General features: G+C 42.1%; 1 protein-coding gene across 2 annotated transcripts in view; it reads left to right on the forward strand.

Moving 5' to 3' along the window:
* LOC149314227 (membrane-spanning 4-domains subfamily A member 12-like) overlaps positions 1–13,528 on the forward strand; it is a 34,564-nt gene extending 21,036 nt beyond the window's left edge. For both annotated transcript variants that reach the window (XM_089520689.1, XM_089520688.1), the window contains 3 exons: positions 2,675–2,806; positions 9,685–9,795; positions 10,522–13,528. In XM_089520689.1, the coding sequence (XP_089376815.1) occupies positions 2,675–2,806; positions 9,685–9,795; positions 10,522–10,647 (369 nt within the window). In that variant the 3' untranslated portion in view covers positions 10,648–13,528. The remainder of the gene's footprint in view (positions 1–2,674; positions 2,807–9,684; positions 9,796–10,521) is intronic.
* Positions 13,529–16,048: the final 2,520 nt, after the last annotated feature.

The following is a 16,048-nucleotide window of genomic DNA, read 5'->3' on the forward strand; positions in this document are numbered from 1 at the left end:
AGTTCAAAAATAGTTTGCCTTCAACTCAGGAGAGGAGAGGAGAGGAGAGAATCTTGCCCTACCTTGCTTCAGTCTTCCCTAGCTTGCTTTGTCCTTATTAATATTTTTCTTTTTTGATCACACTATGATGTTGCTTAGCCTCATGTGTCCAGGTTTTCATTGGGTGACCTTGGGCCAATCACTGTTTCTCAGAATAACTCACCTAGAGTTGACATTAGAATAAATTTGAGTCAGGAGATGACCCACATCTATCAACTTGAGCTCCTTGGAAGAAAGATAGGATCAAATATATTTGTATTAAATACCTCATGTGAAAGTAAGCCTGTGGACTGAAAAATGCCCTATTCAAAGCATGACTCACCATCAAGAAGTGTAGAATTTTATTTCAAGGAAGCTTTCTGTAAATCAAGGGTGGACAACTGTGGACATTCAGCCCTCATCTGCCCCAGCCAGGAGAGCCATGGTGAGGGAATATCAGGGTTGCAGTTCAGAAATATCTGGATGGCACAACTGCTTGAGCCTGGCATAGAATTGCCAAGAATATGGTCTGAGGGCACTTGATGCAGCCATCATGCAGAAGCCTGGAAGCAGAGCTAGCTAACTTGTAATTGGCTTAGCAATCACAAAGTATAAAAGACAGTGGTGGGCATTAATGAACCAGGAGACTAATGTTAAGTAGTGAAGGTTTTATTTCTGATGGTATGAAGTCTATATACTTTTTATTAAGCTTATTTCAACTCCCTTCTGTGTGAGTTGGCTGTTTCCATATGGACTACCCATCACTTGGATTCAGCTAGAAGCCATAGAATGAATATACAGTGTGTGCGTGTGTGCGTGTGCACATATATATTCATTCTACTTATTGGAGGAGGACACTGAGGGGATGAGACATATTTCCACTCCCTATCCAGCAAAACTGATTTCCAATATAAATTGTTCCTCTCTTTGTCCAGGATTTAGCAGCCTTTTGTAGAATCTCTCCATATATTGCTTGCTGCAGGTGTGAGAAATGTGGTTCTTGATTGTCATCTGCATTTAAGGCATCCCAGTCTAGCCCTGTGAATTATTATAATATTAAACTCTTGGCCTGCTAGATTAAGGGAGAAACTCTATCCCTCCTCCGTAAGACTCACTCATATGGAACCCAGCAGGAGTAATATCTGAGTAAACATGTCTAGGATGGGGAATGTAAGGCTTTAGTTCATCTAACCTCTGAGGTTTTGCCAAATCTTGTCTCTAGTGGGGCTTGGTACCCTTGGGATCACAGCTAAAGCTGCAAGAAGGTGGGTGTGGGTCTCAACCTGAGGGAAGTAGCTGGTTCTTTAATAGAATCTGAAAAGTTACATTTTGATACTACAATTCCAGAATCTCCCAGCCAGCATGGTCAATGACTGGGGGAATTCTGGCAGTTGCAGTCCAAAAATAAAATTTCTGACTACTTTTCTAGGAGTATCAGATTGGAGACAGACAATTGCTTTTTGCAGAGAGTAGTACAACAGTGATGTTATGCCAATGGTTGACATGTTCATCTTGCTGTTTTTTCTGTTTATAGAATTTGCAGATATGAAGGCAATGCCAAGAATACCAGTCTTAGCTATCTGAGCACAGACATTAATGGAAAAGCAGAAAACAGGACGTACACCTCACAAAATGATGTTTCAATAGTGCTATTGTCAATTCTCTCAAAAAGTATCATCCACCTTCACCCTAACCAGCTTCTGTGGTTGACAGAATCTGTCTGAGTGCTTCATAAGAAAGCATTGAGAGTCTCACTTGACATTTGAATTGAAGTGCAGAGAGACCCAGAACTACAGAAACAGAACAAAGCGTTATGTAGACTCTCTCATTCACTGGCACTCTGAACCAACCTTTCTCAATCTGGTGTCCTCTAGATGTGCTAGAAGACTATAAGGCCATCATTATATCCAGTTGTGCAGATTGGGTAGGATGGAAATTTTACTGTAACACACTTGGAAGGCACCAAGTTGGGAAAGGCAGCTCTTAATATTCAATAGAATTCTTCTTGCTCCTAGGATTACTAGGTATCCCTTTATTGTATGGAATGTCCCTTATTTGTGGACTAGAAAGCTTGTCCTGTACAGGGCTGGCAGGTGTTCCTTATTCTAAGGCAGTGATGGTGAACCTTTTCGAGGCTGAGTGCCCAAACTGCATCCCAAAACCCACTTATTTATTGCAAAATGCCATGTCCCTCAGGCTTTCTAATAACAAACTCTGGCAAACTCTGTGCTGGGACGATGGCACATGTGCCCACAGAGAGGGCTCTAAGTGCCACCTCTGGCACGCGTGCCATAGGTTCGCCATCACTGTTCTAAGGGATTTTTCTTTGTGTGAGAGTTGGAAAGCTTTTCTTTTTTTGCAGAGTTAATGAGATTTCCCTTCCTATATTTGGGATATGTGTCTTTTATAAAGTCAGAAATGTATGTCATGTAATTTATGAATGTGGGCAAAATGTTGATTTTATAGAGAACTACGTGGCTGGGTTAACTGAAATCAATACTTATTTAAGTAGAACACATACTTGTTGATAGCTACTTCCTGATTGTCGATCCTACATGTCATGAATTTTGATTGTCCCTTACTGCTATTTTGAAAATGTGGCACAATTACCTCCTCTTCTCAGCAGTGATCTGCATTCAGTGTTTGTGTTTTTCAGGTGAAGGGCTCTCAAGCCATGAATATCATCAGTGCCATATTTGCATTACTTGGAATACTGGCTTTTATAGTAGATCTGAGCATAAATGGGCCATTTCATTCTGACGACAGTCATCAGTATTCCCTAGTGATGGTAAGTAATCACACTGTGGCAACATCATTTTTCCTGGGCATCAGTCATGATGGTACAGCCCTTATATGAATGTGGAGAGAAAACACATAGCATTCACAAAGTGCTTAAGATATTGGAGTGAGGCAAGGGGAGGGATTGCCAATTATGTATATTCAGTTTACATAATCAAGCCACATGGGGGCTATGTGTGGATCCCAGCTGATAGCCCAGGTTCAAGCTGAGGAAGCCCAGACAGGAAGAGCTGCTTTCTGCTGCTCTACAACTGCACTTTAAAACCTCTGTAGCTGCATCTGCGCTGCAGCAGTAATGCAGTTTTGTATGATATTTGGCCTTCTCTGTTGCTTGGGTGTCTCATCAAATTACAAATCCCAGAATAGCATTGAGCCATGACAGTTAAAGTGGTGTCAAACTGCTTCATTTTTGCAGTGCAAATGCAGCCTGTTTCATCAAACATTTTTTTCTTACTATGATGCATGCCACATTCTTGGGTTATTGTTACAATGCGAAATCTATTAAGGCCCAAACTGTCCAAATGGTGAGTGTTTATTTTTCCATTGTCTTCGGGGTGTTAAATGGAAGGGGAGTAATTCATGGACTCATACATTCCCTTTTTCATCCTCCCATGTCCAGTAAAAATTCCTACTGACCTTCCTCTGCCTTCCTTAATGTATTGTCTGCCTTCCTTAATAGCATTGTCTTACTACAATACTATTATCCATCGCAAAGACAAGTAACCATGTTTTTCTCTTCACAAAGGTTTGTCAGTTAGCTTCACACACTGGAGATTATCGCACTGCGTTCTGAGACCGTTCTCATCACGTGATGAGAACGGAACGCATTTGAGTATACCGCACGTATGTGTTCCAATCGGGTTCTCAGAACGTTTAAATGTGTTCCAAATGTGTTCCAGGAGGGTACAGATATGAATGTGTTCCCAGAGAGCTGAAACGTGATGAGAACGTTCCAACAGAGGTGTGTGCGATATTCTTATCTGTTCTCAAATCCGTTCTCTCATTCCTCCGTCTCCTGATTGGCTGAAAGAATGACAGGCAGGGAGGGAGGCAGGCAGGCGAGCGACTGCAGTGAGGGAAGGTGTGTGTGTGTGAGGGGGGAAAGAAGGAGGGAGGGAAGGGAGGAAAGTTGGGACAAGTGAGAGAAGAGGAAAGAAGGGAAAGAGAGAGAAAGAGAGAGGGAAACAGGGGGGCCAGAGCAGAGAGCAAGAGGGAGAGGGTCTGGCTGCTTCTGCGGGGGCCTCTAGTGTCATGTCCAGCGGGGCTCCTGTGCTGGCAGCCTGCAGGAGGCAAGGATGGCAGGGATGCCCAGGACCTTCTCCTCCTTCCCTCCAGGAAGGAACCCACAAAAGCTCCTCTGTTTGGAGCAACACACAAAAGCAAGCAAACAACTCCCAGAATTCCATAGCAAAGAGCCAGACAAGAATTAAAGCGGGGAGGGAAGCTCACAGGCCCCACCTGGAATATTGTGTCCAGTTCTGGGCACCACAATTCAAAAAGGAGCGTGTCCAAAGGAGGGCAACTAAAATGGTGAAAGGTCTGGAAACCATGCCCTACAAGGAACGACTTAGGGAGCTGGGGATGTTTAGCCTGGAGAAGAGAAGATTAAGAGGTGATATGATAGCCCTGTTTAAATATTTGAAGGGATGTCACATTGATGAGGGAGCAAGCTTGTTTTCTGCTGCTCTAGAGACTAGGACCCGGAGCAATGGATGCAAGCTCCAGGAAAAGAGATCCCACTTCAATATTAGGAGGAACTTCCTGAGAGTAAGGGCTGTTCGACAGTGGAACACACTCTTTCCTCAGAGTGTAGTGGAGTCTCCTTCCTTGGAGGTCTTTAAGCAGAGGCTGGATGGCCATCTGTTGGGGATGCTTTGATTGTGATTTCCTGCATGGCAGAATGGGGTTGGACTGGATGGCCCTTGTGGTCTCTTCCAACTCTATGATTCTATGATTCTATGAAGGCACACATTACATGCGCACACACACACAGGAGGCAAAAGGCTGACAAGCAGCCAAAATGGGGAATTGGAATGACAGCAGAGGACTCTTCTTTTCTAACCGGTTTAAAGAGCTGCTATGGCTGCCGGGGCTCTGCCCTTGGCCCAGTCCCCTCCCTGGCAACTTGCTTTTCTTCGGCTTGAAGAGACCTGCATGGAGCTCCTCCTTCTTCCCAGCCTTGCAAAGGAGGTTTGGGATGTAACTTGCAAGGCTCATCTCTCCCCATTTCTCTTTCTCCCTGCCTTCCTCCCGATCCCTCCTTCTTCCCTCCCTTCCCTCCCTCCTCCTTTCCCCCCTCTCTCTCTCACACACCCCCCTTCCCTCACTGCAGTCGCTCGCCTGCCTGCTTCCCTGCCTCCCTGCCTGTCATTCTTTCAGCCAATCAGGAGACGGAGGCGGCCTTGGGGGAATATGTTCTCAGAACGGTTTCAGGAATCGCTGTGCGGTAAAATGCAGTTCTGATCACGTTCTGATCACGTTCTAGTTTACTAATGCAGTAATATCTGTTCCAGGAACGTTCTCATCACGTGATGATAGGAACGTTCTCAGAACACAGTGCGATAATCTCCACTGATTTTAAATCTTACTTAAGAGGGAACCTAGGATAACTGATGTTGTGATGCTGCTTATTAATATAACTGATAGGAGCCATTATGTCAGTTTCCATATCTCTAGATATTTTCATTCTCATTCTCTCCCCCCCCCCCCCAAAGACCTTGCAGAAAGATACAAAGTAGTGTGCTTTGTCATGATAGTGTAAGGGCATATACAACATTCTGTTTACTGAGAAATGAGACTCATGGTGTTCATTGAATGCTACTAGGTACTTTGCATAAGAAAGCAGCCTTACAATCAGAACATTATTTCTTGTTAGCAGTTAGATGTTAAAACTATATCCAAATCAAAGTAGATTTACATCACAAATCAGGCAAGGCCCCAAGCCCTGATGGTTTTCCTGCAGTCTATTATAAAAAAACTCCAAGAAGAATCAGTAAGCCCACTGAAGGAGATGATGAATAGAATATCATTTGAACACTATCCAAAGATGTGGGAACAAGCAAATGTGGTTCTTATCCTAAGAGAAGACTGGGACCAAACAAATCCAAAAAATTATAGACCGATCACTCTGTTGAACAATTATTACAAATTTTTTTGCTTCAGTAATAGCTGAAAAACTTAAGAATATATTGGTAAATATTGTCCATAAAGATCAGTGCGGCTTCTTGCCTAAGAGATATTTAAGTGATAACACCAGGAAGTTATTAAATTTGATTGAATATCATGAAAGACACAGTGAAAAGGAATTAGCACTGATCTTTGTGGGCATCAAAAAAGCTTTTGACATTGTTAAATGGATTTTAGTGGTGGAAGTCTTAAAGTCTTTGAAAATGGGGGAGAGGTTAATACAGTGGATCAAGTCAATTTATAAAAATCAGAAAGCCCAAGTGACAGTGAATGTTAAAAGGACAGACCTTATAAAAATTCAAAAAGGTATGAGTTATCTCCCTTATTATTTTTAATTACAGTATATTCGATTTTTTTTTTGGGGGGGGGGGGCAAAAATCAGGCAAGACCTGAATATTGGAGGGGTTAAAGTGAAAGGGGGAGAATTTAAGCTATGGGCTTTTGCTGATGATATTGTCATATCATCAAGTTATCCTGTAAATGATATTTCAAAACTATTAGATGAATTTAAAGAATTTGATATGATTTCAGGGTTAAAAATTAACAGGGATAAGACAATGATACTAATGAAAAATTTGGATAAAAAGGAAAACTTATTATTGGAGAAAAATCATGTTTCAAAATAACAAAGAAAACAAAATATTTGGGTATAACACTCACAAATAAAAATACACAGACTTGTATGCTAATAATTAAAAAGGTTTGGGGAGAAATCAAGAAAGATCTGAAGAAAGGAGAAAGTTTACAACTATTGTTATTGGATAGTGGCAATAAAAATGAACATCTTCCCAAATGTTAGTTTTGTTTAAAAATCTCCCCATTATAAAGAATGATATTCCCTTTAGAGAATGGCACCGCGATTTGGCAGCTTTTATATGGAATGCAAAGAAACCAAGGGTAAAGTTAAAGTATCTGCAAGATGCCAGAGAAAGGGGAGGGTTAGCATTGCCAAATTTAAAAAAAAATATTTTGAGGCTGCATGTTTAAATTGGCTTAAGGATTGGATCCAGAAGATAATAATTTACTAAGACTAGAAGGAGCAGATTTACATTTTGGGTTTCATGCTTTTTTGCTACATGATAAAGTGAGAATGAATAAGGAAATTTTAAATCATTTTATTAGGAAACCACTACTTGATGTCTGGAAAAAATAAAGACATATTACATGTGAGAAGATACCAACTTGGGCCTTGCCACATGACGGCATTATACAGAAGCAACCCCTTGTTAAAAGAAACTTGGTATACATAGAAAGATATACAGTACTACTTTATGAAGAAAACAAGATAAGGCTAAAAACACAAAAGGGATTAGAAATGGAGAGAAAACAATGTACAGTAACTAGTTTCTTTATAGGCAGTTAAAGAAGAGAGTTAATGAATATTAAATTAGTGGGTATAGAAACATCAAATTTGGAAATAATACAGTGATTAACAACTAGCAAAAAATTGTTGGTGTCTTCTCTCTATAAATTTCTACTGAAATTGTGTATGGAAACTGAGGCAATACAAGAAAACATGAATAAATGGTCACAGAATTTAGGATACTCATTTGAACTAACACAGTGGGGAAAACATGGAGTAGTAGGTTGAAATTTACAGCTTGTCAAGATCTAAAAGAAAACTACTGTAAAATGTTTTTAGATGGTACCTGATCCTGGGAAAACTATGTAAGATATATGGGAATTGTTCAGATAAATGTTGGAAGTGCGGGAAAGAAAAAGGGACCTTCTGTCATATGGACGTGTAAAAAGGTGAAGAGATATTGGGCAAAAATATATAATTTAATTTTACAAGAGAGAATATGATTTAAACCTGGAATATTTTTGTTAAACATAATAGAGGATAAAATAGAAAGGAAATATGGTAAAATATAGATATATATGTTAACAACAACAAGGATGGTTTATGCAAAGTAGTGGAAAACAGAAGCAATTCCAAAAGTAGAAGAATGGTCAGAAAAATTATTAAGTGCTTTGGAAATGGATAAATTGATGACACATTTACAAATCCAGAGAAATAGTAAATTAAAGGAAGACTGGGATAAAGTATTGAAATATTTGCAACAGGCATGGGGAAACACTATGATATTAGATCTAAAATGGGAAACAAAAGGCAGAGATAAAACAAGTTATGAAGAGAAGGAAGATAAAACAACATAGACAAGCAGAAGAAGAAAGGACAGATAGAAAAAAAAACAAAGTCCAGAGAAAATCCCAAAAACATGCAACAAGGAAGTATTGAATGAGGAATTGTATGAATTGTAAGAGTGTAGGTTTGTATTTTGGGATGCGTAATGAAACTCTATTTGAGATCTTTAAAGGATGTATAAAATGAAATAAACATATATAAAAACATAGATTTACATCAGATCTGAATGTTCTTTCTATGGACCTTATCACACATGGGGGGGGGGGGGGTTTGCAGCTCAGATCCGCAGTCACTCCTGTTCTAGCAGTGTAAAGTGTGATGTTTTTCAACACCCGATCCAGAGTCACTCCTCTCTAGCAATGCGGATTGAGGTTAATACGTCATGTTTTTCCACACCTTGTTGCCTTTCTATTGTCCTTCCGAAGTGAGGGGCAAGTGAAGTCAGTTCGATTCCAAGCAAGTCACGTGATATAGACTCAAGCAAAGGGGAGTGAGAGCACATTGTATTACCACACCAGAGCATACTGTGAGGGGTCAACAATTCAAATCGGCCCCCTTGCACATGCTCAGTGGGGCTTCAGACGCTGTCCTCCTTCCCTGCCCCCTCCTTAGCTGTCATCGTTCATCGGGTTCTAGGAGAAGGCAGGGAATGATGGGATACCTCGCTGGGGGTCCCTGGGGCCAGGATCGGGATGCAGGAGCAGTCAGGAGATGATGGGATAGCTCGCTGGGGGTCCCTGGGGCCAGGATTGGGATGCAGGAGCAGTCAGGGGATAATGGGATAGCTCACTGGAGGTCCCTGGGGCCAGGATCGGGATGCAGGGGAAGGCAGGGGATGATGGGATTGGTGGCAGGGTGAAGGAGGGGAACAGATGGGGGTCTAGGAGAAGGCAGGGGATGATGGGATTGGTGGCAGGGTGAAGGAGGGGAGCAGATCGGGGTCTAGGAGGACGCAGGGGACTCGGGATGATGGGATTGGTTGGTTGGCAGAGAGGAGGAGATGGCATGAAGGAGGAGGAGGGGAATGACGGAGCAGGATGCAAGGGGCCAAGGGGGGTGGCATCGTGCTCCGTCATTCCCCTTTTTCACACCAGACCAAATCGCAGTGCAATCAAAGGGAGCCTGGAAGCGAATTCTCTGAAGTCACTTTTTTCCTGTTTTTACCAAAATGAGAGGTGACTTCACAAACACTGCTGAAGCAATTTGCAAGCAGCTCCCATAGAAATCAATGGCGTCTGATAAAACAGTCACTTTATGACATGAAACCGCATCATTGGAAGTGCAATCACTTCGGAAGTGAGCTGGAACTGAGTTACAAAACCACCAAAATGTTCCATGTGATATACTCCTTTAATTATACCACATGCAACTGCAAGAAGGAAACTTCTACTCAATTTGCTTTATGGCTTGAAAGGTCTTCTTTGTAATGCATAGGCTAAAAAGTAGTAAATTTTTGTATCTGGAAGATAAATCAATAGATTTTAATCTGGTGATTAGCTTCTAATATTGTGTATGTTTTCTTTTGGGGGAAGACCGGCAACAGGATCGCCATTGTATTGTTGACATTCACCATTGTGGAATTTTGCATCGCATCTGCCACTGCATATTTTTGGTGCCGAGCAACCCGCTCTGACTCCAATGAGGTACTGCATGATTTTCAATATGGTTGTAATTGTATCTCTGTTTGAGAATTAGAATGTAAGTTGTACTTGGATAAATGGACATTCAAGAAGCAATGGGAAAGAAGATGGCAAGGGTAAGGTGGGAAGAAAATTGGAGGCAAGGCTATTTCTGTGGGTAGGAAAATAGCTTTGTTTGGGTGGTGATAAGGAAGGGATGTGACAATAATAGGGTTAAGACCAGATCCATTAATCAAGTTATGACATCAGTGGGAAATGAACTAGTCTATCTGAGTACTAGTCTATCTGAGCCTCTGGGTTGCCTCATCCATTTCTGTGGGTTCCTCAAGGCTCTATGGGCAAATGTCCTGAAAATTGGTAAAAAAACACAGGTTACTTTTGAGAGTATTTTTTCCCCTTTGAAACTAGTAAGCATCTGCCTTCCTATCTCAGTAACAAGAAGATTATGTCTTCTGAGGTAGCAAATCTGCTATTCGTAGGGTGCACACACTTTCCAGTTTCAAAGGAAAACCACTCATTCTTAAAGGTAAGCGACATCTTTTCACTGTGGTAGTAAAAGAGGGTGGCAGAGGAGGAGAGGCCTCCGGGTGTGTGTGAGTACAGCATCTGAAAGTACGTAGGCCTAATGGATTTGGGAGAAGGTAGTGTGGCCTCTCTGACCCCTAAATCTGCTCCTCACCAGAGAGGAATGTGGGAATGCAAGCAAGCCTAATGTTTTCTCTTTTCTAGGCCATATTGATTGAACCAAATGCCATCAGGACGGATACAGAGACTCCTTCTGTAATAGAATCATCAACAAGCTATCCACCAAATTCCAATGATGTAACTTATGATTCAAAAGTAGAGACTGTGTAGAAGACTTAAGAGGAGGAATCTGTATGGAGAAATCACACCAGCTGCACCTCTTTTGAGGTGTAAAAGCTGGCCCTTTCCTGCATGACAGAGTTCCTTCAGTTACTGCCAGTATTCTAGCTGCCAGACCAGTGAGGTCAAAGAGACTCTCTCTTCTTTCTCCAGTACAGTCTTGGTTTCAGGCTGGGACTAAGAAGCATGTGGCTTGATCTGCTCTGCCTCGAACTAAGAGGTAACCGTGGACTCCATTTTGCATAGGCTGTGTATGGCACTAGCCATGTGTCGGGCACATGGAATATGAAAAATGTCAAAATGTGTTTGAAGATAGTCTTGGTCTAGTGTTGAAGTGGTCACAAGATAACTGGGGACCCAAAAGACAACATGGAACAGAAGCACACCCAAATATAGGCAAAACATTAGTGCCTCTTTTCTACCTTTGGATGGCTGTATGACTGACCCTGGGATGAGAGGAAAGAGAGATCAGTCTGTGGGGTTGGTTTGGATGGCAAGTGTCCAGTGCTGTAGCTGGTTGTTAAAGACTTCTGACTTAATCTGAGTCTCCTGAGAATTAGCCAACATGAGGGACTACCTTAGCCCCAATACTTGTAGTCTTATGCTTCCATATGGGAGCATGGGTTTGATGCAGAAAGCTGCATTTGGCATTAATTTGACACGCACAGCAAAGCTGATTGGGTTTACAAAGCTTGTCAGCAATGCTGCATGTTCTCGAGCACTGTTGACTACTGCTCTCACTACGACTATTTATATTTCAATTTACTGTACATATATGTCCATTCAGACACGCCCTGCCCTGGGAAATGCTCTGCTAGTTTGTTCTCTGGAAGGCTCATCCCTTTGTGATGGCTATATAGCTTGCAAATATGGTGAGCTAAAAACAACACTTTGTACCTCTACTTCTCAATAGCCTGCTGGGTTATAAGTAGGCAGTCTCTCTGAGGCAAAAAAAGAGATAACACCCATTTTACATTCCACATTAGTGAATCCTATTGCATCTTTAATCATTCTGGAATTATACACTGCCATCTAATACTCAGAGATGTTGTAAGAAATAGCATCTCTCTCTCTCTCTCTCTCTTTTTAAAAAGTTGATAACAGAAAATTTTTGGTGACAGAATTACTTGGTTCTCTTGATGGACCCTTTGTGTTTCCTCGCACCATTCAAACTCAGCAAAGACATTGAGGCAAGCCCAGGAATAAGAGGTGACACAAGCCTTCATATGACAGAGCTCTGCTTCTAGGGCTGAGTCTACACCGATGAAATGATGCATCCTTACCTCGATGTGTTGGAATGCATGCTGTTCCTCTTTTTCCACCATGAAAACATTTTTTTTTATGCCTGAGGAATTTAAGCTTATTTTAAAAAACTTCCAGTTTACTCCACAGTTTGAGAGGGAACGTTTTTTAAATTGCGTGTTTTACCTTCCGAATTTGAAGCTGGGGTGAATTAAGGGTAGCAGGATGGTGAGACCAGCTTGGATGGTGGTGGGTGGGTGGTATGGAGTCACCACAGATGTGTCACCTGGGCTCTTTCTCACTTTTGAAGGGCTGGAAAAGACTCAGCATCCTCCCCCCCTCTTTTTTCACCTTTGCTCTGGACATTTGTGAAGATTTAAAGCTTTGATCTTTGAATATCTGTTTGCCTTTAGATGTCCTTTTGAGTACAGTGATGGAAGTCTCAGGGGGCAAGCACTATAGAAAACTTTCCTGGGAGTAAGCACTATTGCATTTAGTAGGACTTGCTTCTGGGTAGATCTGTAAAAACCTGCACCATATGTTATCAATCCTAGACCTGCTTCTCTGGGAATTCAATTTAGAAAATGAGGCTGTGCAAACTAGATGGGGCAGAGGCAACACATGTATAGGCTGAGATAACTGCCTAGGTATGAACCCAATTCAATGGGACTGCAGGTGAGTGGTCAGAATGATGGAAAATAAAGAAAGGCTATTTGACTATGTGAATATGTGCATGCATGGCAGGAACCCCCTCCACCAGCAGCCTTTCTGGTCATGTGGCCAGACATAAATTGATATGGGGAACAAATGCACATAGAAGAAACACCATCTTGCATGAATGTGGCTACATAACCCTGTGTGGGTTTCCAAACTGTTGTTTGGATTAAAACAGGTGTGGCAGTAAAGGGGCCATATTGGGGTAGTATACTATGCAGTGGAGCTGAAATACAGGCCTCAGGTAGATTCAGCCTAGAAGGGGTTGGACTTTGCTGGTTTAAAACAGTTGGACTTTGCTACTTTAAAACAGTCTTCTCCCAACTCAGGTGTCTCCATTAGCCTAACCCAGCACCAGCACTGATCAGTAATGGTAGGAGGTACAGTCTAATAAGATAAGGAGGAACTGGTTGCAGCACAGTCCAATTCTCCTGCTTGAGCACTGCTGAAATGAATGGGAGTTATATTCAAACATGTAGTGCAAATTCTATTCATTTCAATGGAGTTTAGGACAGAGAACATCCTGGTAGATCATACCCTTGGTCTCCAAAAGTTTTGGTTGAGTTTTGTTTTTGCCTGCACAACATGTAAGTAGAAGTTGGCATTTTTGAGATTTTTTATTGTTGTTAAGGAACTGGGAATGGCTAAATTGGGATCAGTTCCCTTGGCTTTTGAGCATCTTGGTTAATGTTTATTCAGAGCATGTTTTCATGAGAAATTTCTACTGTTTAATGCCTGTCTGTGAAACAGGAATATCTAATCTTCAGTGATCTCACAGAGGTCCGATTCTTGTAGTTGTTTATTTAATCCTAGACAAGGTAAGGGTTTAGATTCTGCAGGTGATTCACTCTTTCTAAGTTTGATCTTGCTTTTCATGGATATGATTTTTTAAAATAAAATAAAATATGTACTTGAAGCAATGCATGTCTGCTTTTTCATTGTTCCCTGTGCTTTAATAGGAAGTCATACCTATTGACAATTACTATTTTACCCAAACTATTGCCAGTCCCTGGAGTTTCCTAGAAAGAAAGAAACAGTCATATCCAAGAGTCACAAATACAGTACAATGTTGGTCCCCCACATCAGATAGTTTAAGAAGCACTGGCTTAGGGGATAGTACAGGTTATAAGTTTCCCTTATACAAAATGCTTGGGACTGGAAACATTTTGGATTTTGGAAACAGTTGGCCCTCGGTTCTGCAGGTGATGCATTCTGGACCCACGCTGATACCAAAATCCATGGATGTTCAAGTTCTATTATCCCCAGTGGTGGCAAGTGGATGCAGCCACACCACCATTGGGGACAACTGTGTCACCATTTGGACTGCATTTGTGAGAGGATCCCACGAGAGGAGAAGAAGGACCAGGATAATCAGGCTGTGCCCAAAGGGAGGGCTTGGGCGGGCAAGGGTGCCTGCTGGAGAGGGGCATGGGGTACCTGTGGTGCCCTTGGTGTGGACTCCTGACTGACCCTTTGCCTGCCCTACGGAGTGGGTTGCCCCTTGCTCCTGTAGCCAGGCAAAGGGTGCCCAGGGAGCAGAATGGGGGGAGGGCAGTTGGGGATGCCAAAGTAGGTTCCACCCACTCTGCAGGGCATGGAGGAGGAAGGGGCTCCCGCAACTGGGTCGGCCAGGAGTCTTGCAGCAGCAATAGAAGCATCCATAGAAGCAGCAGCAGCAGCAGCAGCAGCAGCAGCAGCAGCAGCAGCAGCAGCAGCAGCACAGCTTATGTTGAGGGCACCCAAGGCATCCGGCACCCCTTTCCTGGTGGCCACCCTTACCCTCCAGTGCCCAGCAAAGCCTCCCTCAGGGCAGTGGGCACCTATCTGCCCAGTCCGGCGCTGCCTGCTGGTTCTGGTCCTCCTCCTGCTGCAGGGGTCCTCCCATGACTGTGAATGCAGTCTCAATGGCAGTGCAGCATGGCTGCATACACCGCCATTAGGAGCAACCGGGGGCTTGAATCTGTGGATGACAAATCCATGGATAAGGGGACCCACTGTACCTGTATTTGCATACTGTATATGTACATAATGAGATACCTTGGAGATGTGACTCAACATAAGTCTAAACATAACATTCATTTATGTTTCACATCTATCTCATAAACAGCCTGAAGGTAGTTTTATACTTAATATTTTAAACAATTTTGTGCATGAAACAAAGTTTGTGTACATTAAATCATCAGAAAGCAAAGGTGTCATTATATCAGTCACCCATGAGAAAAAAATTGGTTTTTGAAATATTTTGAATTTTGGAATTCCAGATAAGGGAGACTCAACCTGTACAGCAGAAGGTTATAAAAACAACTAATGCACCTGAAGAACTTGTTAAAAACTAGTAGACTGATTGATTAATATAGAAATACAGCCTAGAACTTTATGTGGTATAAACTGCAGTGGTTTTCTTGTCTATAGAAAGATGATGTGGATTTATTTTTCCCACTTCAAAATGAGTTTCTCAGGTTGCTGCATGTGACACAAAGGGAATGCGCAGGCATCATGGGAACTCCAGTAAATGGTTGTGTGGTGTGTATGTGTGTTTTTTTCTTTTGAGCCAGTTTCTAAAGCAGCAGGAAGCTACCCTTGTGCAATTCAGCCGATAAGCCCACATAGCACTTACATGAGCCAAGCAACAAGGCAGTTTCTGAGGCAACATTACATAACAACTAGATATAGGGCAACTCAGTACAGGAAATCTAGCCCCAATGAAATTCTCTCAGGGATTTTAATGTTATTGTATAATTTTCTGGACTTCAAGACAGCACAACATTTTAGGAATCTGTCTGGGACATCTAATGAATTGTCTTTTAGAAAATGAATGAGGATTGCACAATCTGTTCTTTAGTCTGCATTTATGTGGTTGAAAGGTTTGGGAAAAAAATATTTTTAATCTTTAAAGCCTAAGTGATGCTAATGGGGCATGTCTTCTGAAAGATCAAAAATGCTGAACATGGGATTTAATGTTCTATTTACTCCTGGGAAGCCCAAAATAGAGTTGCCAGAGTTTTTTCTTAGACAGGCTTCTTTGCCATTAACAGCAGAAATATTAGTAGGCGAAACTTTTCATGAGCTTGAGATGAAGTGATAGAAGAAGATTTATCTTAGCCAAGGGAGTGGGCAACTGTGGTGGGTCCAGGAGCCCATTTTCTTCCCCTCAGGGCCTCCAAGGGCTGCACTGACTGAGAAATCCCCCACAAAAGAAATAAAAGGAGGGGGAAAGGAGAGGAGAAGAAAAAGGGGGAGGAGAAATGATACTCTAAGTAGCGGTGGTGGTGGCTGGATGTCCACTAAAAATGACCATTTTCAGGGCATTAATCAGAGTGAAGAGGAACTGCAACCAATTTAAAAGGCAACTTGCTATTCATTGGCACTTCCAAAAGAGAGGAAATTCAGCTTCTTTGGCCAGCAAAAGAGTGCACTAAGGATTCTGAAAGGGAGT

Source organism: Sceloporus occidentalis, unplaced genomic scaffold (assembly GCF_023333645.1).
Source record: "Sceloporus occidentalis isolate IW3139 unplaced genomic scaffold, rSceOcc1.0.p SCAF_4, whole genome shotgun sequence".
NCBI lineage: Eukaryota > Metazoa > Chordata > Lepidosauria > Squamata > Phrynosomatidae > Sceloporus > Sceloporus occidentalis.